Raw genomic sequence first — 25916 nt, forward strand, 5'->3', positions numbered from 1 at the left:
TTCAACGCAGAATTGGCTGGAATTCAGATCGGATGCCACGTCCCGTTTGGAGAGCCCCTGATGTGCCTAAACAGTGGAAACCCCCCAATTATAACTGAAACCCTAATCCAAACACATCCCTAACCCTAATCCCAACGGTAACCCTAACCACTCCTCTAACCCAGACACACCCAACCCTATTCCCAACCGTAAATGTAATCCAAACCCTAACCCTATCTTTAGCCCCAACCCTAGCCCCAACCCTAGCCCTAACCCTAACCCTAGCAATAACCCTAGCCCTATCACTAGCCCTAACACTAGCCGTAACACTAGCCGTAACACTAGCCGTAACACTAGCCGTAACACTAGCCGTAACACTAGCCCAAACCCTAGCCCTAACCCTAGCCCCAACCCTAGCCCCAACCCTAGCCCCAACCCTAGCCCCAACCCTAGCCCCAACCCTAGCCCCAACCCTAGCCCCAACCCTAGCCCTAACCCTAGCCCTAACTCTAGCCCTAATCCTAACCCTAATGGGAAAATGGAAATAAATACATTTTTTAATTTTTTTATTTTTCCCTAACTAAGGGGGTGATGAAGGGGGGTTTGATTTACTTTTATAGCGGGTTTTTTAGCGGATTTTTATGATTGGCAGCCGTCATGCACTGAAAGACGCTTTTCATTGCAAAAAATATTTTTTGCGTTACCACATTTTGAGAGCTGTAATTTTTCCATATTTGAGTCCACAGAGTTATGTGAGATCTTGTTTTTTGCGGAACGAGTTGACGTTTTTATTGGTAACATTTTCGGACACGTGACATTTTTTGATCGCTTTTTATTCCGATTTTTGTGAGGCAGAGTGATCAAAAACCAGCTATTCATGAATATCTTTTGGGGGAGGCATTTATACCGTTCCGCGTTTGGTAAAATTGATAAAGCAGTTTTATTCTTCGGGTCAGTACGATTACAGCGATATCTCATTTATATCATTTTTTTATGTTTTGGCGCTTTTATACGATAAAAACTATTTTATAGAAAAAATAATTATTTTGGTATCGCTTTATTCTCGTGCCTATAACTTTTTTATTTTTTTGCTGATGATGCTGTATGGCGGCTCGTTTTTTGCGGGACAAGATGACGTTTTCAGCGGTACCATGGTTATTTATATACGTCTTTTTGATCGCGTGTTATTCCACTTTTTGTTCGGCGGAATGATAATAAAGCGTTGTTTTTTGCCTCGTTTTTTTTTTTTTTTTTCTTACGGTGTTTACTGAAGGGGTTAACTAGTGGGGCAGTTTTATAGGTTGGGTCGTTACGGACGCGGCGATACTAAATATGTGTACTTTTATTGTTTTTTTATTTTATTTAGCTAAAGAAATGTATTTATGGGAATAATATTTTCTTTTTTTTTTCTTTATTTAGGATATATATATTTTTTTTTTTTATTTTTTTTTACACACGCGGGGATTTTTTTTTTTACTTTTTTACTTTGTCCCAGGGGCAGGCACTTGTCTGAGCAGGCACTCGGTAAGCCACCTCCCTCCCTGCAGGACCCGGATGCCGCGGCCATCTTGGATCCGGGACCTGCGGCGAGGAGGGAGGTAGGAGACCCTCGGAGCAACGCGATCACATCGCGTTGCTCCGGGGGTCTCAGGGAAGCCCGCAGGGAGCCCCCTCCCTGCGCGATGCTTCCCTATACCGCCGGTACACCGCGATCATGTTTGATCGCGGTGTGCCCGGGGTTAATGTGCCGGGGCGGTCCGTGACCGCTCCTGGCACATAGTGCCGGATGTCAGCTGCGATATGCAGCTGACACCCGGCCGCGCTCCCCCCGTGAGCGCGGCCGATCGCGTATGACGTACTATCCCGTCGGTGGTCATACGAGCCCACCCCACCTCGACGGGATAGTACGTCAGATGTCAGAAAGGGGTTAAACATGAGTAAAAAACAAGGCACACAGGTACAGAAGGAGAGAGGACCCTGCACGCGAGGGCTCACAGTCTGCAGGGGATGGGTGAGGATACACTAGGAGAGGATAGACCTGGCTGTGCGGCGGTTCAGTAGGTTGAGGATCACTGCAGGTTGTAGGCTTGACGGAAGAGGTGGGTCTTCAGGTTCTTTTTGAAGGTTTCTGTGGTAGGTGAGAGTCTGATCTGTTGGGGTAGAGAGTTCCAGAGTATGGGGAAAGCACGGGAGAAGTCTTGGATGCGGTTGTGGGAAGAAGACATAAGAGAGGAGTAGAGAAGGAGATCTTGAGAGGATCGGAGGTTGCGTGTAGGTAAGTACCGGGAGACCATGTCACAGGTGTATGGACGAGACAGGTTGTGGATGGCTTTTCAGTCATAGTAAGGGTTTTGCACTGGAGTCTCTGGAAGATAGGAAGCCAGTGAAGGGCTTGGCATAGGGGAGAGGCTGGGGAATAGCGGGGAGACAGGTAGATTAGCCGGGCAACAGAGTGTAGGATGGATTGGAATGGTGCCAGAGTGCTAGAGGGGAGGCCAGAGAGTAGCAGGTTGCAGTAGTCAAGGCTGGAGATAAGGGCGTGCACTAGTGTTTTTGTGGTGTCGCAGTCTAGGAATGCGCGGATCCGGGAAATATTTTTTGGTTTGAGATGGCAGGAGGAGGCAAGGGCTTGGATATGTGGCTTGAAAGAGAGGGCAGAGTCGAGGATCACGCCGAGGCACCGGGCGTGTGGGACTGGGGAAAGTGAGCAGCCATTGACATTGATGGATAGATCTTGTCAAGGCGTAGAGTGAGATGGGGGAAAGATGATGAATTCTGTTTTGTCCATGTTGAGTTTTAGACAGCGAGCAGAAAAGAAGGCTGAAACAGCAGACAGACAGTGTGGGATTTTGGTAAGTAATGAGGTGAGGTCAGGTCCGGATAGGTAGGTCGGCGTGTCATCAGCGCAGAGATGGTACTGCATACCGTGGGATTCTATGAGCTGTCCCAGGCCGAAGGTGTAGATGGAGAAGAGGGGTCCTAGAACAGAGCCTTGAGGAACACCAACAGACAAGGGGCGAAGTGAGGAGGTGGTGAGGGAGACACTGAATGTCCGGTCTGTCAGATATGACGAGATCCAGGATAGAGACAAGTCTGTGATGCCAAGAGATGAGAGGATCTGTAGCAGAAGGGAGTAGTCCACAGTGTCAAAGGCAGAAGACAGGTCCAGGAGAAGGAGGACAGTAGTGTCGTTTGCTCTTGGCAGTTAGTAGGTCGTTCATGAATTTAATTAGGGCAGTTTCAGTTGAGTGATGGGGTCGGAAGCCAGATTGTAACCGGTGAAAGAGGGAGCAGAAGGAGAGGTGGGAGGAGAGTTCAAGATGGAAGTGTTGTTCCAGTAATTTGTAGGCATAAGGTAGAAGAGATATCGGGCGACAGCTAGACACAGAGGATGGGTCGAGGGAGGGCTTTTTGACGATGGGTGTCATCTTGGCATGCTTAAAGGATGAGGGGGAGACACCTGTTGTGAGTGAGAGGTTGAAGAGGTGTGTTAGGGTTGGGATGAAGACCGTGGGAAGGTTAGGGATGAGGTGGGACGGGAGTGGGTCGAGCGTGCAGGTGGTGAGGTGTGATTTTGACAGGAGGGTGGAGAGCTGATTTTGGAGGAGCAGGGTTGAGCATCTAAGAGGGGCATTGGGCGCTGTGGGCCAAAGCTTTCTCTGATCGTATCGATCTTCTGTTTAAAGAAAGAGAAAGTTTTCAGCAGAAATGAGGGAGGAGGGAGAGGGTGCGGGGGGACGGAGTAGAGATTTGAAAGTGTTGAAAAGCTGTTTAGGGTTGTGAGTCTGGGAGGATATGAGAAATTTGTTTTGCGGCAGTGAGCGTGGACGTGAAGCTGGCGAGGAACTGCTTGTATGCAGTGAAGTGGTCGGCAGAGCGGGATCGCTTCCATCTCCCCTCAGTGACCCTGGAAGCCTGTCTCAGTTCTTTGGTCAGGCCGGTCAGCCAGGGCTGCCTGCTGAGTGTACGAGTTTTGCTATGCATGAGCAGGGCGGGCGAATCGAGTGTTTATGTTATTGTAATGTTATACTATAATAGTGCCCCTATGTACAAGAATATAACTACTATAATACTGCTCATATGTACAAGAATATAACTACCATAATACTGCCCCTATGTACAGGAATATAACTACTATAATACTGCTCCTATGTACAAGAATATAACTACTATAATACTGCCCCTATCTACAAGAATATAACTACCATAATACTGTCCCTATGTATAAGAATATAACTACTATAATACTGCTCCTATGTACAAGAATATAACTACTATAATACTGCCCCTATGTACAAGAATATAACTACCATAATACTGCCCCTATGTACAGGAATATAACTACTATAATACTGCTCCTATGTACAAGAATATAACTACTATAATACTGCCCCTATGTACAAGAATATAACTACCATAATACTGCTCCTATGTACAAGAATATAACTACTATAATACTGCCTCCTATGTACAAGAATATAACTACTATAATACTGCCCCTATGTACAAGAATATAACTACCATAATACTGCCCCTATGTACAGGAATATAACTACTATAATACTGCTCCTATGTACAAGAATATAACTACCATAATACTGCTCCTATGTACAGGAATATAACTACTATAATACGGCCCCCTATGTACAAGAATATAACTACTATAATACTGCCCCTATGTACAAGAATATAACTACTATAATACTGCCCCTATGTACAAGAATATAACTACTATAATACTGCCCCTATGTACAAGAATATAACTACTATAATACTGCTCCTATGTACAAGAATATAGCTACTATAATACTGCCCCCTATGTACAAGAATATAACTACTATAATACTGCTCCTATGTACAAGAATATAACTACTATAATACTGCTCCTATGTACAAGAATATAACTACTATAATACTGTCCCTATGTACAAGAATATAACTACTATAATACTGCCCCTATCTACAAGAATATAACTACCATAATACTGTCCCTATGTATAAGAATATAACTACTATAATACTGCCCCTATGTAAAGAATATGAGTACTATAATACTACCCCCCTGTGTATAGGAACATACCTAACATAACACATAGAATAGAAATGTACAGGTGGGAGCAGAATCGGGCGTTATTGATGAGGGCCCTCGGTCCTGTCGCGCTGACACTGAGTGATAGTGACGCGATCTCTCACATTAGAGGCAGCGGTAATGATTAATAACGGAGACGCTTTACAGTGAATTCTTCCTGCTCTCCGTCTGGCAGCCGCACTGGGGAGAGACCGCACAGCATGTATAATGAAGCTGCACCTTCTCCGCGCTCCTGGCCGCTCTCTGCCGTCTCCCGGCGCTCGCTGATATCCGCTGGCAGCTTGTCGCTGTTTATGGTGAACATGCAGCTAAATGATCCGTGACTGTAGCCAAGACGTGGAAGTAAATGACGTCCTGGAGGAGCCGTGCGGTGCAGCCCCCAGAGCCTCACTGCTCGGGACGGAGAAAGCTTACAACTGCTCAGGGTGTTTTGTAGATTTGGCACACTAATGGACATCAGCAGCTGAGGTGTATTATGAGGTTCTGCAGCAGCCGAACTGTGTATTATGAGGTTCTGCAACAGCCAAGGTGTGCATTATGAGGTTCGGCAGCAACTGAGGTGTGCATTACGAGGTTCTGCAGGAGCGGAGGTGTGCATTATGAGGTTCTGCAGCAGCTGAGGTTTGCATTATGAGGTTCTGCAGCAGCGGAGGTTTGCATTATGAGGTTTAGCAGCAGCGGAGGTGTGCATTATGAGGTTCTGTAGCAGCTGTGCATTATGAGGTTCTGCAGCAACTGAGGTGTGCATTATGAGGTTCTGCAGCAGCTGAGGTGTGCATTATGAGGTTCTGCAGCAGCGGAGGTGTGCATTATGAGGTTTAGCAGCAGCTGAGGTGTGCATCATGACGTTTTGCAGCAGCTTGTATTATGAGGTTCTGCAGCAGCTGAGGGGTGTATTATGAGGTTCTGCAGCAGCTGAGGGCTGCATTATGAGGTTCTGCAGCAGCTGAGGGCTGCATTATGAGGTTCTGCAGCAGCTGAGATGTGCATTATGAGGTTCTGCAGCAGCTGAGATAGGTGTGTATTATGGGGTTCTGCAGCAGCTGAGGGCTGCATTATGAGGTTCTGCAGCAACTGAGGTGTGCATTATGAGGTTCTGCAGCAACTGAGGTGTGCATTATGAGGTTCTGCAGCAACTGAGGTGTGCATTATGAGGTTCTGCAGCAACTGAGGTGTGCATTATGAGGTTCTGCAGCAGCGGAGGTGTGCATTATGAGGTTCTGCAGCAGCGGAGGTGTGTATTATGGGGTTCTGCAGCAACTGAGATGTGTATTATGAGGTTTTGCAGCAGCTGAGGTGTGTATTATGGGGTTCTGCAGCAACTGAGGTGTGTATTATGAGGTTCTGCAGCAGCTGAGGTGTGCATTATGAGGTTCTGCAGCAGCGGAGGTGTGCATTATGAGCAGCTAGAGGAACAAGTGGGAGGAGCCAGGGTTAAGCAAGGGAGGGGCAAGGAAAAGAAAGAAGGAGGGTGTTGGAAGCCGAACGTAGAGGAACGAGTAACCAGCATGAGAACCATGTAGTAATTTCTGTAGATCGGGGGTACACAGATGTCTGGGCTCCTGGGCGGTAGAGGTCGTGGGCCATCACTGATCATGGGGGTCATGCACGCTCATACCCATGTTATATCTTTCCTTTAGGTCTGCATTACGCGTATATACCATAAATACCACTATGGGGCCAGAGTTCGATGCTTTACAATTGCACCCGTGACCTGACAACCCCCCGGCTCACCCAGACATCGATCAGGTACTTAGGAGAAGTCCCCGTCACCTGTACGGTTCACCCGAGCCCTGTGATTAATGCGCTCCCTGCCCGGCTCCGCGTACATCATTAGTTACTGTCTGCAGCACCGCGGCCCAGCGGCTTGTAGGTCGGATGGATAGAAATGTGCAGCGCCTGAATCTCCGCTACTCAACATCGCATACGAGCAAGAGCAAAGGGCAACAGTGAGGTCTGCTCACAAAGGGCGACACCGCAGACGGGGCAGTGCCAATCATCTTGGCTACCCATACATTTAGGTCCCAGGTGGCATTGCCTCCTACAGACGTCAATGTAAGTCGGGTGCGCCGGAGCAGTCACCACGAAGAGGTGCTAAGCAAAAGTCCATTGGCCACATCGGCTATCTATGGTCGCAGGATGGGAGCCCTGAGAACCGCCTCTTACCTCCGGGCCTCCACGGGTTATTGATACGGCTGACGGACAGTGTCCTGCTAACCGACCCTACCAAACAAGCTTGGTCATGAAGAGGTTAATAATTCGCTGCACTTCTAGGATGATGGCAGCCCTCCGATCCTGGTATAATTGCCGCTTCCTTCCCGATTAGGATGGGAAACAAGAAGAAACAGAATTTAGAGATATAAAAAAATCCCCCTGACCTCGGCTGAGCGTGATCTGCGGGGGGGAAATGGAGGGAGCGCAGTTATTGCCTCCCGAATATCTATGACAGGAGAGGAGTGTTGTGCAGAGTCTCGTTAGCGCAGACTTGTTCCTGGCAGGGACGTGCGTCTGTCTACAAGCCGCAGATGATCAGTGCGGAGGGGACTGACAGCCTCGTTATCTGCTGCGCGGGAGCGAGGGTTCATTGCTCAAGTTCCCGGCCCCTGGAGCTGCCCGCTAGGACATTGGCTGTGATCGCAGCCTGATCCGTCAATAATAAAGCCCAGCACGGTACTCAGCGGCAATCATCTCACCTCCTGCTAATCAGGACAGTGCTCAGAATAATAACTGCTGCAATCCATGGGCAATGCCAGAGTGTTTTCTGACCATTACAGGACTTGTACTCTGTATTTCTCTTCCCCATTCCGCAGGCTCTCTCTCTCTCATTTTCAGTTGTCTCTGAGCTAGTGGATGGAGATGAGCTTCTACAATGTCTCCCATACATAGCAGACATGAAGGATTTCTGCTCTCCTGTATCTACGGTATGTCGCTCTACTACAGAAGCAGCAGTAGTATGTAGTACTGAGCAGTGTATCAGTGAATCCAGCTGTGGAGAGATAAAATAATTACTAGGAAGGTTCAGCATAGTCTCCCTGCTGAACACCGCATTGCTCCTCTACTCCGGCCAGTCTCATCTCTCAATTAAACCTGGCGAGGGTGACGTGACACAGTCTTCTATTCTCCAAGTCTCAGCTCTACTTCATCTGTTCCTCCACTACAACAACTCAGCTGATCAAGCTGTGCTGCATCTGGCTCCCACTAGTACAACTAGGCAGCTCTGCTACATCAGGTCTACACTGCAACTCTGCTGTTCCTGTGCTGCTACATCTAGTCTTCACTTTTCCACTTCTGCAGATCAACTCTGCTTCAGCTCAGCTTCACTACAGCTTTGACACTGCTGCACGCCCAACTCCTCTACCACGCTGCACCAGTGCCTCCGGTCCGTGCTGCTTAAGATCTGCTACTCCAGACCGCAGGCTTTGAGGACCTACCTCATCAGATGAGAGATGTCACCGCTGCAGCCGATCAACAAAAGACTGTCAGCAAGAGCGGAGAGACAGCGCTGGACCCAGGGAGGGTGATTAAAAGCACACGCTCTTATTTTCATATGTCATGGTGCCTATGGGCTACAAATAGTAGAAATGGTACAACCCCCTTTAAATGAACAAGAACCACAAGACTGATTCCACCTTGTTATGGAGACTTGCAGACCTATGTGAATACCTGGCGATGCCGATAATGACGGCGAATGGAATCATTTCCAGATTTTAAAAAGCAGTTATCTTTCATAATTCTCCCCCAGACACGGGAATTTGGTGCCATTATGAAACGACGCGGCCCTCCACATCAGTCACATCCTGTAAAGCCGAATATCTAGTAGGGGGCCGAGCCCTCGCCTCCCGCCATAAAAAAAGCCAAAACATCATTCATTCTCTCACTTTGGTTTCTGATCACAAATGACAAAAAGAAATCCCCTAAATCAGTGACCGGTGGAGTTCCCACCATTAGTGGGGAGACTGGTGGTCACTTCCAGCATGGCGAAGGAAGGCACAGATGCACTTAACTATTTCTTGACTGTGCCAATTTCCATTTTTGCACTTCTGTTCTTTCCTCCTCTCCCTCCAAGAGCCGTAACTTTTTTTTTTTTTCTTTTCGATCCACATAGCCGCATGAGGGCTTGCATTTTTTTTTGCAAGACGAGCTGCAGTTTTGAACGGCACCATTCATTTTACCATATAAATGTACTGAAAACAGGGAAAATGATTCCAAGTGGGGTGAAAAAACAACAACAACCAAAAATGAAGATTATGCCTTTTATTAATTATTTTCTTACGGCATTCTTTGTGTGGCAAAAATTACCTGGTGACTGGATTATCCAGGTCTGTATGATTCTGATTATACTAAACTTCGATTTTTTTTTTTATTATTAGTTATGCTGGCGCTTTAAAAAAAAAATAAAAATTCAAAAACTTAAAAAAAAGAGACGCGTCTTGTGTCGCCAATATATGTGGCCTGTAAAATTGGTTTTTTTATTTGAGCTGAGCTGTATTTTTTACACTGAGCTGCGGGACACGAGAGAAAGCAGAATCCCGCCGACCTGTTCACGCTGAGCTGCGGAACACGAGAGAAAGCAGAATCCCGCCGACCTTTTCATACTGAGCTGCAGGACATGAGTGCAAGCAGAATACCGCCAAACAGTTCATATTGAGCTGCGGAACACGAGAAAAAGCAGAATCCTACCGACCTGTTCATGCTGAGCTGCGGAACACGAGAGAAAGCAGAGTCCCGCCGACCTTTTCATACTGAGCTGCAGGACATGAGTGCAAGCAGAATACCGCCACCCAGTTCATATTGAGCTGCGGAACACGAGAAAAAGCAGAATCCTACCGACCTGTTCATGCTGTGCTGCGGAACACGAGAGAAAGCAGAATCCCGCCAACCTTTTCATACTGAGCTGCAGGACATGAGTGCAAGCAGAATACCGCCAAACAGTTCATATTGAGCTGCGGAACACGAGAAAAATCAGAATCCCGCCACCCTGTTTACGCTGAGCTGCAGAACACGAGAGCAAGCAGAATCCCACCACCCTGTTTACACTGAGCTGCGGAACACGAGAGCAAGCAGAATCCCACCAACCTGTTCACACTGAGCTGTGGAACACGAGAGCAAGCAGAATCCTGCCGACCTGCTCACAATGAGCTAGGGAACACGAGATAAAGCAGAATCCCGCCGACCTTTTCATACTGAGCTGCGTGACACGAGAGCAAGCAGAACACCGCCAACCTGTTCATACTGAGCTGCGGGACACGAGAGAAAGCCGAATCCCGCCGCCCTGTTCATACTGAGCTGCAGGACAAGAGAGAAAGCTGAATCCCGCCAACCTGTTCACACTGAGTTGAGGGACAAGAGAGCAAGCAGAATCCCGCCGACCTGTTCACACTGAGCTGCAGGACAGGAGAGCAAGCAGAATCCCGCCGCCCTGTTCATTCTGAGCTGCAGGACATGAGTGCAAGCAGAATCCCGCCGCCCTGTTCACACTGAGCTGGGCAATTTCACTCATCCTTTACTCTTAGGCACAAAGCTTGTGATCACATGGAAGGATGAAAAGCTCCAAAAACAAACCTGCATCTCACCTTCTGCGTTCCTGCTGGGCGGCACCAGTGGACGGAGAGGGATGATGATGTGCTCGGGGCTGAGACCTTCTTTGGTGTGATTTTCGGTAACATGTGACAGCAGCTCGGGGTGACAGGGAGAGAACAGATTACACAGCTTACACATGTAGATGGAGCTGGATCCTAAAAAAAGGGAAAAAAAAAAAAAAAATTAAAAAGGTAACAAAGTTACACTGAACAAAAGAAACACTCCAGACAGCCACTGCAGTATTTCACTATGTCAATGTGCCTATTTTTCTGCCCTTTCAGAGATTATTTCCAGAGCTGCTGTTAGCTCGTCTGTCGGTACATACAGGTGCTTCTCACAAGATTAGAATATCATCAAAAAGTGAATTTATTTCTGTTCTTCAATACAAAAAGTGAATCTGATATATTATAAAGAGTCATTACACACAGACTGATCTATTTCACGTGTTTATTTCTGTTAATGTTGATGATTATGGCTTACAGCCAATGAAAACCCAAAAGTCATTATCTCAGTAAATTAGAATACTTTATAACACCGGCATGAAAAAATTATTTTAACATCCGAAATGTTGTCCTACTGAAATGAATGTTCAGTAAATGCCCTCAATACTTGGTCGGGCTCCTTTTGCATGAATTACTGCATTAATGCGGCGTGGCATGGAGGCGATCAGCCTGTGGCACTGCTGAGGGGTTATGGAAGCTCAGGTTGCTTTGATAGCAGCCTTCAGCTCGTCTGCATTGTTGGGTCTGGTGTCTCTCATCTTCCTCTTGAAGAGTTTGCTGCCAATCAAGCCCAGTGATACTGTTTACACCAGGTATTGGTACTTTTGGCAGTGTGGACAGGTGCCAAGTCCTGCTGGAGAATGACATTTCCATCTCCAAAAAGCTTGTCGGCAGAGGGAAGCATGAAGTGCTCTAAAATTTCCCGGTAGACGGCTGCGCTGACTTTGGTCTTGATAAAACACAGTGGACCTACACCAGCAGATGACATGGCTCCCCAAACCATCACTGATTGTGGAGACTTCATACTAGACCTCAATTTTCTCCTGTTACCATTGTGAAAATAAAATTTGGAGCTAAAAAAAGATTTTTGCAGGAAATATGTGATTTTTTTTTTATTTTCACGGCTTAACTTTATAACCTTCGGTGAAGTACCTAGGGGTTCAAGGTGCTCACCACACATCTAGATAAGTTCCTTAGGGGGTCTACTTTCCAAAATGGTGTCACTTGTGGGGGGTTTCCATTGTTTAGGCACATCAGGGGCTCTCCAAACACGACATGGAGTCCGCTAATCATTCCAGAAAATTTTACATTCAAAAATTCAAATGGCGCTCCTTCCCTTCTGAGCCCTGCCGTGCGCCCAAACAGTAGATTTTCCCACAGGTGGGGTATCAGCTAATTGTAGGGTCCATTTTCTACAGTTACGCTTTGCGAAAATAAAAAAAATTAGGTCTAAAAGGCAAATTGCCTCTTCAAAGAGGACTTGAACTCTATAGCACCATCTGTTGGAAGTAGCGATCCTACAAGTCACAATCATCCCTTTAAGGAGTCTTGCAACATGACTTAGGATAAATAGCCAAAGTGGTTTTGAGCACCTTGAGGGGTGCAGTTTTTAGAATGGTGTCATTTTGGGGTATTTTCTGTCATATAGGCCCCTCAAAGTCACTTCAAATGTGAGGTGGTCCCTAAAAAAAAAATGGTTTTACAAATTTTGTTGTAAAAATGAGAAAATCGCTGGTCAACTTTTAACCCTTATAACTTTCTAACAAAAAAGAAAAAAAATTATGTTTCCAAAATTGTGCTGATATAAAGTAGACATGTGGGAAATGTTATTTATTAACTATTTTGTGCGATGTGAGATTTAAGGGCATAAAAATTTAAAGTTTGAAAATTGTGAAATTTTCAAAATTATCTCCAAATTTCCATTTTTTTCACAAATAAATGCAAGTTATATTAAAAAAAATGCTACCACTATCATGAAGAACAATATGGCACGAGAAAACAATCTCAGAATAACCGGGATCCGTCGAAGCGTTCCAGAATTACAACCTCATAAAGGGACAGTGGTCAGAATTGTAAAAATTGGCCCGGTCAGGACGGTGAATACAGGCTTCGGGGCAAAGGGGTTAAAGAATGTGTCCTGTAAACAACAAATATGACCTACTTCCAGGACAGATGATAAATGTAAGACTGCCAGTGGTCCAACTGCCAAGACCCCCCCACTAATCTGCAGAACAGAGGGGTGTGTGAGTATAAGTACCCAAAGAGCAACCTAGAGCACAGAGGTGACCAGGAGCAAAAGGTGCGACACAAAGCAAAAAGAGGAGTCAAGGAGCAAAAGGGGGAGTCAAGGAGCAAAAGGGGGAGTCAAGGAGCAAAAGGGGGAGTCAAGGAGCAAAAGGGGGAGTCAAGGAGCAAAAGGTGAGACAAGGAGCAAAAGGTGAGACAAGGAGCAAAAGGAGGAGTCAAGGAGCAAAAAAGGGGGAGTCAAGGAGCAAAAAAGGGGGAGTCAAGGAGCAAAAGGGGGAGTCAAGGAGCAAAAGGGGGAGTCAAGGAGCAAAAGGGGGAGTCAAGGAGCAAAAGGGGGACCACTGCTCCATTTCTACTCCTATTAACAGTTAATGTTCAGATATACTTAGGAACGACTCATTCACACAGGGACTTTGAGACCCCTGTTATCTGGATAGGTGGGGGGGGTCATAGCAGCCAGCCCATCACGGTCATACATTTCTCATCCATACTGGAGATCAGCTACGTGCATACAGGATCGGCGGGGGGTCCGCACCAATGCACATGCTATCATTGCTTTTCACCCTCTCCTCCGGCCGCAGTACCTTCGTTCACCCGGGAGACGTCATTGTTGCAGCTGTTCTCTACAGAATGCATTTGGCCGGCAGCTGAACCTCTCCATAGGGGGCAGCGGGACGCTCAACACCAGCAGCCTGCGAGAGAAAAGGGAGACTTAGTCATTTATATTACAGGGGGTCAGACAGGATTAGAAAAACATGGCAGCTCCCTTCCAAAACCCAACAATCCAACGTTTCATTATGATGTCTCCAATTATGTGCTGTTTTGGAGGTAGAAATGGTCCCCCTCATCTCGGGAGACCCCATGTGGCTGCACAGGTTGCACCAAGTTGTCTATCCCTGTCTCAAGGTTTTTCAAACCTCACCCGGCCCGTCATGGTTCCTTATGGTTCCTTAACCTAAAATAATAAATGTACAGCTTTTTCTTTTTATGTGATTTTTTAACAAGTTCTCCTTTAACTCTTAAAGCCACAGTACCAAGAGAGAGTAACAAATACCCAATAAACATGCTAAGAAAATTTGTTTTTGAAGGAATTAGTAAGAAAATTAGATTAAAAAAAAATTGTAGCCTGAGCATTTGTCATATGAGGGGACTGGATACCTTTCTGGAAAAGTATAATATTACAGGGTATATATATTAGATTCCTTGATAAGGCGTTGATCCAGGGAACTAGTCTGATTGCCGTATGTGGGGTCGGGAAGGAATTTTTTTCCCCATGGTGGAGTTACTCTTACCACATGGGTTTTTTTTGCCTTCCCCTGGATCAACATGTTAGGGCATGTTAGGTTAGGCTATGGGTTGAACTAGATGGACTTACAGTCTTCCTTCAACCTTAATAACTATGTAACTATATAGAATAAATAAATCAAAATTATCATCATGATCTTGTTTTTTTTATGCGATAGTAATATTTCTGCCTCTTATTATTCCACACACAGAATTTTACTGGGATATTGGGAGAAAATCCTCACAGTCCGTGTACAGTATTGCACCTTGCCTCACCTTCAGCTGAAAACATGAGCAGCTCATGTGCAGAAACACCAGGTATGACCACCATGACGTCCGCAAACGTTACACCCATCGTTCCTAGAATATAAAGTAAGGTTTCCCTGGGCTGGAAATAATTTACTGATTGAAGAAGGGAAAACACAAAATATCTGAAGAGCTCCCACATACGAGATGAGGATGAACCTGCGGTAAATCCTGGTACGGTGGTGAAATAAGGCCCTAATGAACTGGTCCTTGAAGCATTTAGCAATAGGTGAAAACAACTACAGCTGACGGGTGGGACGAGACCGCATTCTGCCAATGATACGGGAAGAGGGACAGCCGAGAAGGCATTCTGCCACCGATACGGGAAGAGGGACAGCCGAGAAGGCATTCTGCCACCAATACGGGAAGGAGGACAGCCGAGAAAGCATAATGCCATCAATACGTGAAGGAAGACAGACGAAAAGGCATTCTGCCTCTGATACGTGAAGGAGGACAGCCGAGAAAGCATAATGCCATCAATACGTGAAGGGGGACAGACGAGAAGGCATTTTGCCACCGATACGGGAAGAGGGACAGACGAGAAGGCATTCTGCCACCGATACGTGAAGGAGGACAGCCGAGAAAGCATAATGCCATCAATACGTGAAGGGGGACAGACGAGAAGGCATTCTGCCACCGATACGGGAAGAGGGACAGACGAGAAGGCATTCTGCCACCGATACGGGAAGAGGGACAGACGAGAAGGCATTCTGCCACCGATACGGGAAGAGGGACAGCCGAGAAGGCATTCTGCCACTGATACGTGAAGGAGGACAGCCGAGAAGGCATAATGCCATCAATACGTGAAGGAAGACAGACGAAAAGGCATTCTGTCTCTGATACGTGAAGGAGGACAGCCGAGAAAGCATAATGCCATCAATACGTGAAGGGGGACAGACGAGAAGGCATTCTGCCACCGATACGTGAAGAGGGACAGCCGAGAAGGCATTCTGCCACCGATACGGGAAGAGGGACAGCCGAGAAGGCATTCTGTCACCGATACGTGAAGGAGGACAGCCGAGAAAGCATAATGCCATCAATACGTGAAGGGGGACAGACGAGAAGGCATTCTGCCACCGATACGGGAAGAGGGACAGACGAGAAGGCATTCTGCCACCGATACGTGAAGGAGGACAGCCGAGAAAGCATAATGCCATCAATACGTGAAGGAAGACAGACGAAAAGGCATTCTGCCTCTGATACGTGAAGGAGGACAGCCGAGAAAGCATAATGCCATCAATACGTGAAGGGGGACAGACGAAAAGGCATTCTGCCACCGATATGTGAAGAGGGACAAACGAGAAGGCGTTCTGCCACCGATACGGGAAGTGGGACAGCCGAGAAGGCATTCTACCACCGATATGTGAAGGAGGACAGACAAGAAGGCATTCTGCCACCGATATGTGAAGGAGGACAGACAAGAAGGCATTCTGCCACAGATACGGGAAGAGGGACAGAGGAGAAGGCATTCTGCCACCGATACGTGAAGGAGGACAGACAAGAAGGCATTCTGCCACCGATACGTGAAGGAGGACAGACAAGAAGGCATTCTGCCACCGATACGTGAAGGAGGACAGACAACAAGGCATTCTGCCACCGATACGTGAAGGGGGGCAGATGAGAAAGCATAATGCCATCAATACGTGAAGGAAGACAGACGAGAAGGCATTCTGCCTCTGATACGTGAAGGAGGACAGCCGAGAAAGCATAATGCCATCAATACGTGAAGGGGACAGACGAGAAGGCATTCTGCCACCGATACAGGAAGAGGGACAGCCGAGAAGGCATTCTGCCACCGATACGGGAAGAGGGACAGCCGAGAAGGCATTCTGCCACCGATACGGGAAGAGGGACAGCCGAGAAGGCATTCTGCCACCGATACGTGAAGGAGGACAGCCGAGAAAGCATAATGCCATCAATACGTGAAGGAAGACAGACGAGAAGGCATTCTGCCTCTGATACGTGAAGGAGGACAGCCGAGAAAGCATAATGCCATCAATACGTGAAGGGGACAGACGAGAAGGCATTCTGCCACCGATACGTGAAGAGGGACAAACGAGAAGGCGTTCTGCCACCGATACGGGAAGTGGGACAGCCGAGAAGGCATTCTACCACCGATATGTGAAGGAGGACAGACAAGAAGGCATTCTGCCACCGATATGTGAAGGAGGACAGACAAGAAGGCATTCTGCCACCGATACGGGAAGAGGGACAGAGGAGAAGGCATTCTGCCACCGATACGTGAAGGAGGACAGCCGAGAAAGCATAATGCCATCAATACGTGAAGGGGGACAGACGAGAAGGCATTCTGCCACCGATACGTGAAGAGGGACAAACGAGAAGGCATTCTGCCACCGATACGGGAAGAGGGACAGACGAGAAGGCATTCTGCCACCGATACGTGAAGGAGGACAGCCGAGAAAGCATAATGCCATCAATACGTGAAGGGGGACAGACGAGAAGGCATTCTGCCACTGATACATGAAGGAGGACAGCCGAGAAAGCATAATGCCATCAATACGTGAAGGGGGACAGACGAGAAGGCATTCTGCTACCGATACGGGAAGAGGGGCAGACGAGAAGGCATTCTGCCACCAATACGGGAAGAGGGACAGAGGAGAAGGCATTCTGCCACCGATACAGGAAGGGGGACAGACGAGAAGGCATTCTGCCACCAATACGGGAAGAGGGACAGACGAGAAGGCATTCTGCCACCGATACGGGAAGTGGGACAGCCGAGAAGGCATTCTACCACCGATATGTGAAGGAGGACAGACAAGAAGGCATTCTGCCACCGATATGTGAAGGAGGACAGACAAGAAGGCATTCTGCCACCGATACGGGAAGAGGGACAGAGGAGAAGGCATTCTGCCACCGATACGGGAAGGAGGACAGACAAGAAGGCATTCTGCCACCGATACGGGAAGAGGGACAGAGGAGAAGGCATTCTGCCACCGATACGTGAAGGAGGACAGACAAGAAGGCATTCTGCCACCGATACGTGAAGGAGGACAGACAAGAAGGCATTCTGCCACCGATACGGGAAGAGGGACAGACGAGAAGGCATTCTGCTACCGATACGGGAAGAGGGACAGACGAGAAGGCATTCTGCCACCGATACGGGAAGTGGGACAGCCGAGAAGGCATTCTACCACCGATATGTGAAAGAGGACAGACAAGAAGGCATTCTGCCACCGATACGTGAAGGAGGACAGACAAGAAGGCATTCTGCCACCGATACGTGAAGGAGGACAGACAAGAAGGCATTCTGCCACCGATACGTGAAGGAGGACAGACAAGAAGGCATTCTGCCACCGATACGTGAAGGAGGACAGACAAGAAGGCATTCTGCCACCGATACGGGAAGAGGGACAGCCGAGAAGGCATTCTGCCACCGATACGTGAAGAGGGACAAACGAGAAGGCATTCTGCCACCGATACGTGAAGGGGGACAGACGAGAAGGCATTCTGCCACCGATACGTGAAGAGGGACAAACGAGAAGGCATTCTGCCACCGATACGGGAAGAGGGACAGACGAGAAGGCATTCTGCCACCGATATGTGAAGGAGGACAGACAAGAAGGCATTCTGCCACCGATATGTGAAGGAGGACAGACAAGAAGGCATTCTGCCACCGATACGGGAAGAGGGACAGAGGAGAAGGCATTCTGCCACCGATACGTGAAGGAGGACAGACAAGAAGGCATTCTGCCACCGATACGGGAAGAGGGACAGCCGAGAAGGCATTCTGCCACCGATACGTGAAGAGGGACAAACGAGAAGGCATTCTGCCACCGATACGTGAAGGGGGACAGACGAGAAGGCATTCTGCCACCGATACGTGAAGAGGGACAAACGAGAAGGCATTCTGCCACCGATACGGGAAGAGGGACAGCCGAGAAGGCATTCTGCCACCGATACATGAAGGAGGACAGCCGAGAAAGCATAATGCCATCAATACGTGAAGGGGGACAGACGAGAAGGCATTCTGCCACTGATACGTGAAGGAGGACAGCCGAGAAAGCATAATGCCATCAATACGTGAAGGGGGACAGACGAGAAGGCATTCTGCCACCGATACGTGAAGAGGGACAAACGAGAAGGCGTTCTGCCACCGATACGTGAAGGAGGACAGACAAGAAGGCATTCTGCCACCGATACGTGAAGGAGGACAGACAAGAAGGCATTCTGCCACCGATACGTGAAGGAGGACAGACAAGAAGGCATTCTGCCACCGATACGGGAAGAGGGACAGACGAGAAGGCATTCTGCTACCGATACGGGAAGAGGGACAGACGAGAAGGCATTCTGCCACCAATACGGGAAGGAGGACAGACAAGAAGGCATTCTGCCACCGATACGTGAAGGAGGACAGACAAGAAGGCATTCTGCCACCGATACGTGAAGGAGGACAGACAAGAAGGCATTCTGCCACCGATATGTGAAGGAGGACAGACAAGAAGGCATTCTGCCACCGATACGGGAAGAGGGACAGACGAGAAGGCATTCTGCTACCGATACGGGAAGAGGGACAGAGGAGAAGGCATTCTGCCACCGATACGTGAAGGAGGACAGACAAGAAGGCATTCTGCCACCGATACGTGAAGGAGGACAGACAAGAAGGCATTCTGCCACCGATACGTGAAGGAGGACAGACAAGAAGGCATTCTGCCACCGATACGTGAAGGAGGACAGACAAGAAGGCATTCTGCCACCGATACGGGAAGAGGGACAGACGAGAAGGCATTCTGCCACCAATATGGGAAGAGGGACAGATGAGAAGGCATTCTGCCACCGATACGGGAAGAGGGACAGACGAGAAGGCATTCTGCCACCGATACGGGAAGAGGGACAGACGAGAAGGCATTCTGCCACCGATACGGGAAGAGGGACAGACGAGAAGGCATTCTGCCACCGATGCAGGAAGAGGGACAGACGAGAAGGCATTCTGCCACCGATACGGGAAGAGGGACAGACGAGAAGGCATTCTGCCACCGATACGGGAAGAGGGACAGACGAGAAGGCATTCTGCCACCGATGCAGGAAGAGGGACAGACGAGAAGGCATCAGACGAGAAGGCATTCTGCCTCCAATACAGGAAAAGGGTTGGACGAGCAGGAATTTTGCCACCGATATGGTAAAGGGGTTGGGCGAGGAGTCATTCTGCCACCGATAAGGGAAAGGGGTCAGACGAGAAGGCATTCTGCCACAGCTACGTGATAGGGTTAGGACACGAAGGCATTCTGCCGCCGGTAAGGGAAAAGGGTAAGATGAAAAAGCAGCGAATACAGATTAAGGCTATGTGCACACGATGCGGATTTGCTATGGATCCGCAGTGGATTTTTCCCGCGCAGAAACGCTGCAGATCAGCAATGTGATGTACAGTATAATGTTATTCAATGGGAAAAAAAAAAAAAGCTGTGCAGATGGTGCGGAAAAATCAGTGCGGAATTGCTGCAGATTTCAAAGAAGTGCATGTCACTTCTTTTGTGCGGATCTGCAGCATTTTTGCACCCCTCCATGATAAAAATCCACAGTGGCAAAAACCGCTGAAAATCCGTACAAAATCCGCATCAATTCCGCATAAAATCCGCATAAAAAGCGCGGCAAATCCGTGGCTGCGGATTCTGCCAGGAGATGCGGATCTCACCATCTCTGTATCATACATCTATGACACAATGAGCTTACTGCGTAGCACCAAAATCACAGAAAATGTGCGCAAAATGCTGCAGAGGGGTTAAACGTAGCCACACTGCGCCTGGATCTGCCATCTATTTGCTTCCCTGAATTATCCTTTAAATTTCACCACAATGAATAAATGTCTCTTCACAAACAATCGGCTTGTTCTAAACCGGTAGCAAAAACTTTATTAATTATCCTGCAGCATACGACGATGGAAACGGCAGCAATCTTCCTGCTGAGCCCGCGAGCTTGCGGGTAGTTTACAGAAAGCACTTCAGATCCAGAAAGGCGTAATAGAGAATAAATTACCAGCGGCGGCGCGGAGATTCTTCATCTGAATGATATTGACGGCAAATTGAACTGGAATTTTATCTTCTATTTCAGAGCTAACCGGATTTCAGAGGGACGAGATATCAATACAGTGCGACACCGAGGAGGAGAGCACAGAGATGGCAATTACCGGACGGCATCACATCCAGCGAACCTTCACAGCAAGAACATCCAGAGCAGGGGAACAATGGCGGAAATAAGGGACGCCCCCAACAGGACGGTACACACAGTATATATACAGCACACCGGACCATTCTCTAGGAGCAAGCACATACACCTCAAAAAATGGAGAATAGTGAGTGCAGCTCTGGGGGTATACAAAAGGAGGTAACTCAGTATCAGTAATGTAATGCATGTACACAGTGACTGCACCAGCAGAATAGTGAGTGCAGCTCTGGGGTATAATACAGGATGTAACTGAGGATCAGTAATGTAATGTATGTACACAGTGACTGCACCAGCAGAATAGTGAGTGCAGCTCTGGAGTATAATACAGGATGTAACTGAGGATCAGTAATGTAATGTATGTACACAGTGACTGCACCAGCAGAATAGTGAGTGCAGCTCTGGGGTATAATACAGGATGTAACTCAGGATCAGTAATGTAATGTATGTACACAGTGACTGCACCAGCAGAATAGTGAGTGCAGCTCTGGAGTATAATACAGGATGTAACTGAGGATCAGTAATGTAATGTATGTACACAGTGACTGCACCAGCAGAATAGTGAGTGCAGCTCTGGGGTATAATACAGGATGTAACTCAGGATCAGTAATGTAATGTATGTACACAGTGACTGCACCAGCAGAATAGTGAGTGCAGCTCTGGGGTATAATACAGGATGTAACTCAGGATCAGTAATGTAATGTATGTACACAGTGACTGCACCAGCAGAATAGTGAGTGCAGCTCTGGAGTATAATACAGGAGGTAACTCAGGATCAGTAATGTAATGTATGTACACAGTGACTGCACCAGCAGAATAGTGAGTGCAGCTCTGGGGTATAATACAGGATGTAACGCAGGATCAGTAATGTAATGTATGTACACAGTGACTGCACCAGCAGAATAGTGAGTGCAGCTCTGGGGTATAATACAGGATGTAACTGAGGATCAGTAATGTAATGTATGTACACAGTGACTGCACCAGCAGAATAGTGAGTGCAGCTCTGGAGTATAATACAGGATGTAACTGAGGATCAGTAATGTAATGTATGTACACAGTGACTGCACCAGCAGAATAGTGAGTGCAGCTCTGGGGTATAATACAGGATGTAACTCAGGATCAGTAATGTAATGTATGTACACAGTGACTGCACCAGCAGAATAGTGAGTGCAGCTCTGGAGTATAATACAGGATGTAACTGAGGATCAGTAATGTAATGTATGTACACAGTGACTGCACCAGCAGAATAGTGAGTGCAGCTCTGGGGTATAATACAGGATGTAACTCAGGATCAGTAATGTAATGTATGTACACAGTGACTGCACCAGCAGAATAGTGAGTGCAGCTCTGGGGTATAATACAGGATGTAACTCAGGATCAGTAATGTAATGTATGTACACAGTGACTGCACCAGCAGAATAGTGAGTGCAGCTCTGGAGCAGGGCCGGACTGGGACTAAAATTCAGCCCTGGCATTTGAAGTTACACAGGCCCACTTGTCGCATGGTGACTGTATATCTTTGTACACTTGTAGGCTACAAGAAGTGAGGGGAGTGTAACACGACTATATAACATATAATTACAGCTGTATCCAGCATTACAGCTCAGCCCCCATAGAATGTAATACAGCACAGCCCCATAGAATTTAATGCAGCACAGCCCCATAGAATTTAATGCAGCACAGCCCCATAGAATGTAATGCTGCACAGCCCCATAGAATATAATGCAACACAGCCCCATACAATATAATGCAGCACAGCCACCATACAATGTAATGCAGCCAGCCCCATAGAATATAATGCAGCACAGGCCCAAGGAATGAAATGCAGCCAGCCCCATAGAATGTAATGCAGGCAGCCCCCATAGAATGTAATGCAGCACAGCCCCCATAGAATGTAATGCAGCACAGCCCCCATAGAATGTAATGCAGCACAGCCCCCATAGAATGTAATGCAGCACAGCCCCCATAGAATGTAATGCAGTCAGCCCCATAGAATGTAATGCAGCACAGCCCCCATAGAATGTAATGCAGCCAGCCCCATAGAATTTAATGCAGCACAGCCCCATAGAATGTAATGCAGCACAGCCCCATAGAATATAATGCAGCACAGCCACCATACAATGTAATGCAGCCAGCCCCATAGAATGTAATGCAGCACAGCCCCCATAGAATGTAATGCAGCACAGCCCCATAGAATGTAATGCAGCACAGCCCCCATAGAATGTAATGCAGGCAGCCCCCATAGAATGTAATGCAGCACAGCCCCCATAGAATGTAATGCAGCACAGCCCCCATAGAATGTAATGCAGCATAGCCCCATAGAATGTAATGCAGCACAGCCCCATAGAATATAATGCAGCACAGCCCCATAGAATGGAATGCAGCCAGCCCCATCTATATATATAATTGTCTAAGGGTTTTTCCGTCTGTCTGTCTGTCTGTCTGTCTGTCCTGGAAATCCCGCGTCTGATTGGTCGAGGCCTGGCGGCCTCGACCAATCAGAGACCAGCACAGCATGGCGACGATTATGTCATAAAGGTTGCCTCGACCAATCAGCGACGGGCACAGTCTGCCGCCAGGCCTCGACCAATCAGAGATGGGCACAGTATCGACGTAGATGTCATAATGGTTGCCATGGCGACGATGATGTCATAAAGGTTGCCTCGACCAATCAGCGACGGGCACAGTCTGCCGCGAATTCTGGAATCATCATTGTCCATATACTACGGGGACATGCATATTCTAGAATACCCGATGCGTTAGAATCGGGCCACAGTCTAGTAGAATATAATGCAGCACAGGCCCATGGAATGGAATGCAGCCAGCCCCATAGAATATAATGCAGCACAGGCCCATGGAATGGAATGCAGCCAGCCCCATAGAATATAATGCAGCACAGGCCCATGGAATGGAATGCAGCCAGCCCCCATAGAATGTAATGCAGGCAGCCACCATACAATATAATGCAGCACAGCCCTCATAGAATGTAATGCAGGCAGCCCCCATAGAATGTAATGCAGGCAGCCCCCATAGAATGTAATGCAGCACAGCCCCCATAGAATGTAATGCAGCACAGCCCCATAGAATGTAATGCAGCACAGCCCCATAGAATGTAATGCAGCACAGCCCCATAGAATGTAATGCAGCACAGCCCCATAGAATATAATGCAGCACAGCCCCATAGAATGTAATGCAGCACAGCCCCATAGAATGTAATGCAGCACAGCCCCATAGAATGTAATGCAGCACAGCCCCATAGAATGTAATGCAGCATAGCCCCATAGAATGTAATGCAGCACAGCCCCATAGAATGTAATGCAGCACAGCCCCATAGAATGTAATGCAGCACAGCCCCATAGAATGTAATGCAGCACAGCCCCATAGAATGTAATGCAGCACAGCCCCATAGAATGTAATGCAGCACAGCCCCATAGAATGTAATGCAGCACAGCCCCATAGAATGTAATGCAGCCAGCCCCATAGAATATAATGCAGCACAGCCCCATAGAATGTAATGCAGCCAGCCCCATAGAATATAATGCAGCACAGGCCCATGGAATGGAATGCAGCCAGCCCCATAGAATATAATGCAGCACAGGCCCATACAATGTAATGCAGGCAGCCCCCATAGAATGTAATGCAGGCAGGCAGCCCCCATAGAATGTAATGCAGGCAGGCAGTCATCACTCATTGATAAAAAAACAAAAACAAATACACTCTACTCACCTCTCTCCTCGTGCCCCGCGCTGTTCCGGCTCAGCAGATGCAATCTGCCCGCCCGGTCACACAGCAGGTGCGCGATGATATGACGTCATCGCGCACCCGCAGTGTCAGCGGCAGGCAGAGCGGGGAATGATGGGAGAGGGGGCGTCAGCGGACGCTCTCTCCTCCATCATTGCATTCAACTGTACCGGCGTCTATGATGCCGGTATAGTTGAATGCGGGGCCGGGAGTGTGCCGCGACAGCGTGGGGAGTGTGCCGACAGCGGCACACTCGAGCGGCCCACTACTGCCATCGGCCCTTCTGGCATTTGCCAGAACTGCCCGATGGCCAGTCCGGCCCTGCTCTGGAGTATAATACAGGATGTAACTCAGGGTCAGTAATGTAATGTAATGTATGTACACAGTGACTGCACCAGCAGAACAGTGAGTGCAGCTCTGGAGTATAATATAGGATGTAACTCAGGATCAGTAATGTAATGTACCGGTATGTACAAAGTGACTGCACCAGCAGAATAGTGAGTGCAGCTCTGGAGTATAATACACAATGTAACTCGCGATCAGTAATGTAATGTATGTACACAGTGACTGCACCAGCAGAATAGTGAGTGCAGCTCTGGAGTATAATACACAATGTAACTCGGGATCAGTAATGTAATGTATGTACACAGTGACTGCACCAGCAGAATAGTGAGTGCAGCTCTGGGGTATAATACAGGATGTAACTCAGGATCAGTAATGTAATGTATGTACACAGTGACTGCACCAGCAGAATAGTGAGTGCAGCTCTGGGGTACAATACAGGATGTAACTCAGGATCAGTAATGTAATGTATGTACACAGTGACTGCACCAGCAGAATAGTGAGTGCAGCTCTGGAGTATAATACAGGATATAACTCGGGATCAGTAATGTAATGTATGTACACAGTGACTGCACCAGCAGAATAGTGAGTGCAGCTCTGGGGTATAATACAGGATGTAACTCAGGATCAGTAATGTAATGTATGTACACAGTGACTGCACCAGCAGAATAGTGAGTGCAGCTCTGGGGTATAATACAGGATGTAACTCAGGATCAGTAATGTAATGTATGTACACAGTGACTGCACCAGCAGAACAGTGAGTGCAGCTCTGGAGTATAATATAGGATGTGACTCAGGATCAGTAATGTAATGTATGTACAAAGTGACTGCACCAGCAGAATAGTGAGTGCAGCTCTGGAGTATAATACACAATGTAACTCGGGATCAGTAATGTAATGTATGTACACAGTGACTGCACCAGCACAATAGTGAGTGCAGCTCTGGAGTATAATACAGGATGTAACTCGGGATCAGTGATGTAATGTATCCTAATAGCGTCAGTTGGTGGCCATAGTCCCAGGGTTGCATTATGTAAGTGTTTGATACGATAAATACTGTAAAGTGTTTGCACAAAGTTAATAAATGATCCTGTATCCATAGAACAGGGGATAACTTATTGACAGCTGGGACCCCCAGCGATCCTGAGAATTGGGCTCTGAACACAGCAG

The 25916-nt window shown here is 47.7% G+C and overlaps 1 protein-coding gene across 2 annotated transcripts in view; it reads right to left on the bottom strand.

Moving 5' to 3' along the window:
- ZFAT (zinc finger and AT-hook domain containing) overlaps positions 1–25916 on the bottom strand; it is a 187687-nt gene that overhangs the window by 143938 nt on the left and 17833 nt on the right. For both annotated transcript variants that reach the window (XM_077271269.1, XM_077271270.1), the window contains exons 2-3: positions 13482–13589; positions 10642–10803 (exon numbers count right to left, since the gene is read on the bottom strand). In XM_077271269.1, the coding sequence (XP_077127384.1) occupies positions 10642–10803; positions 13482–13533 (214 nt within the window). In that variant the 5' untranslated portion in view covers positions 13534–13589. The remainder of the gene's footprint in view (positions 1–10641; positions 10804–13481; positions 13590–25916) is intronic.

This window comes from Ranitomeya variabilis, chromosome 6, assembly GCF_051348905.1.
Source record: "Ranitomeya variabilis isolate aRanVar5 chromosome 6, aRanVar5.hap1, whole genome shotgun sequence".
Classification (NCBI taxonomy): domain Eukaryota; kingdom Metazoa; phylum Chordata; class Amphibia; order Anura; family Dendrobatidae; genus Ranitomeya; species Ranitomeya variabilis.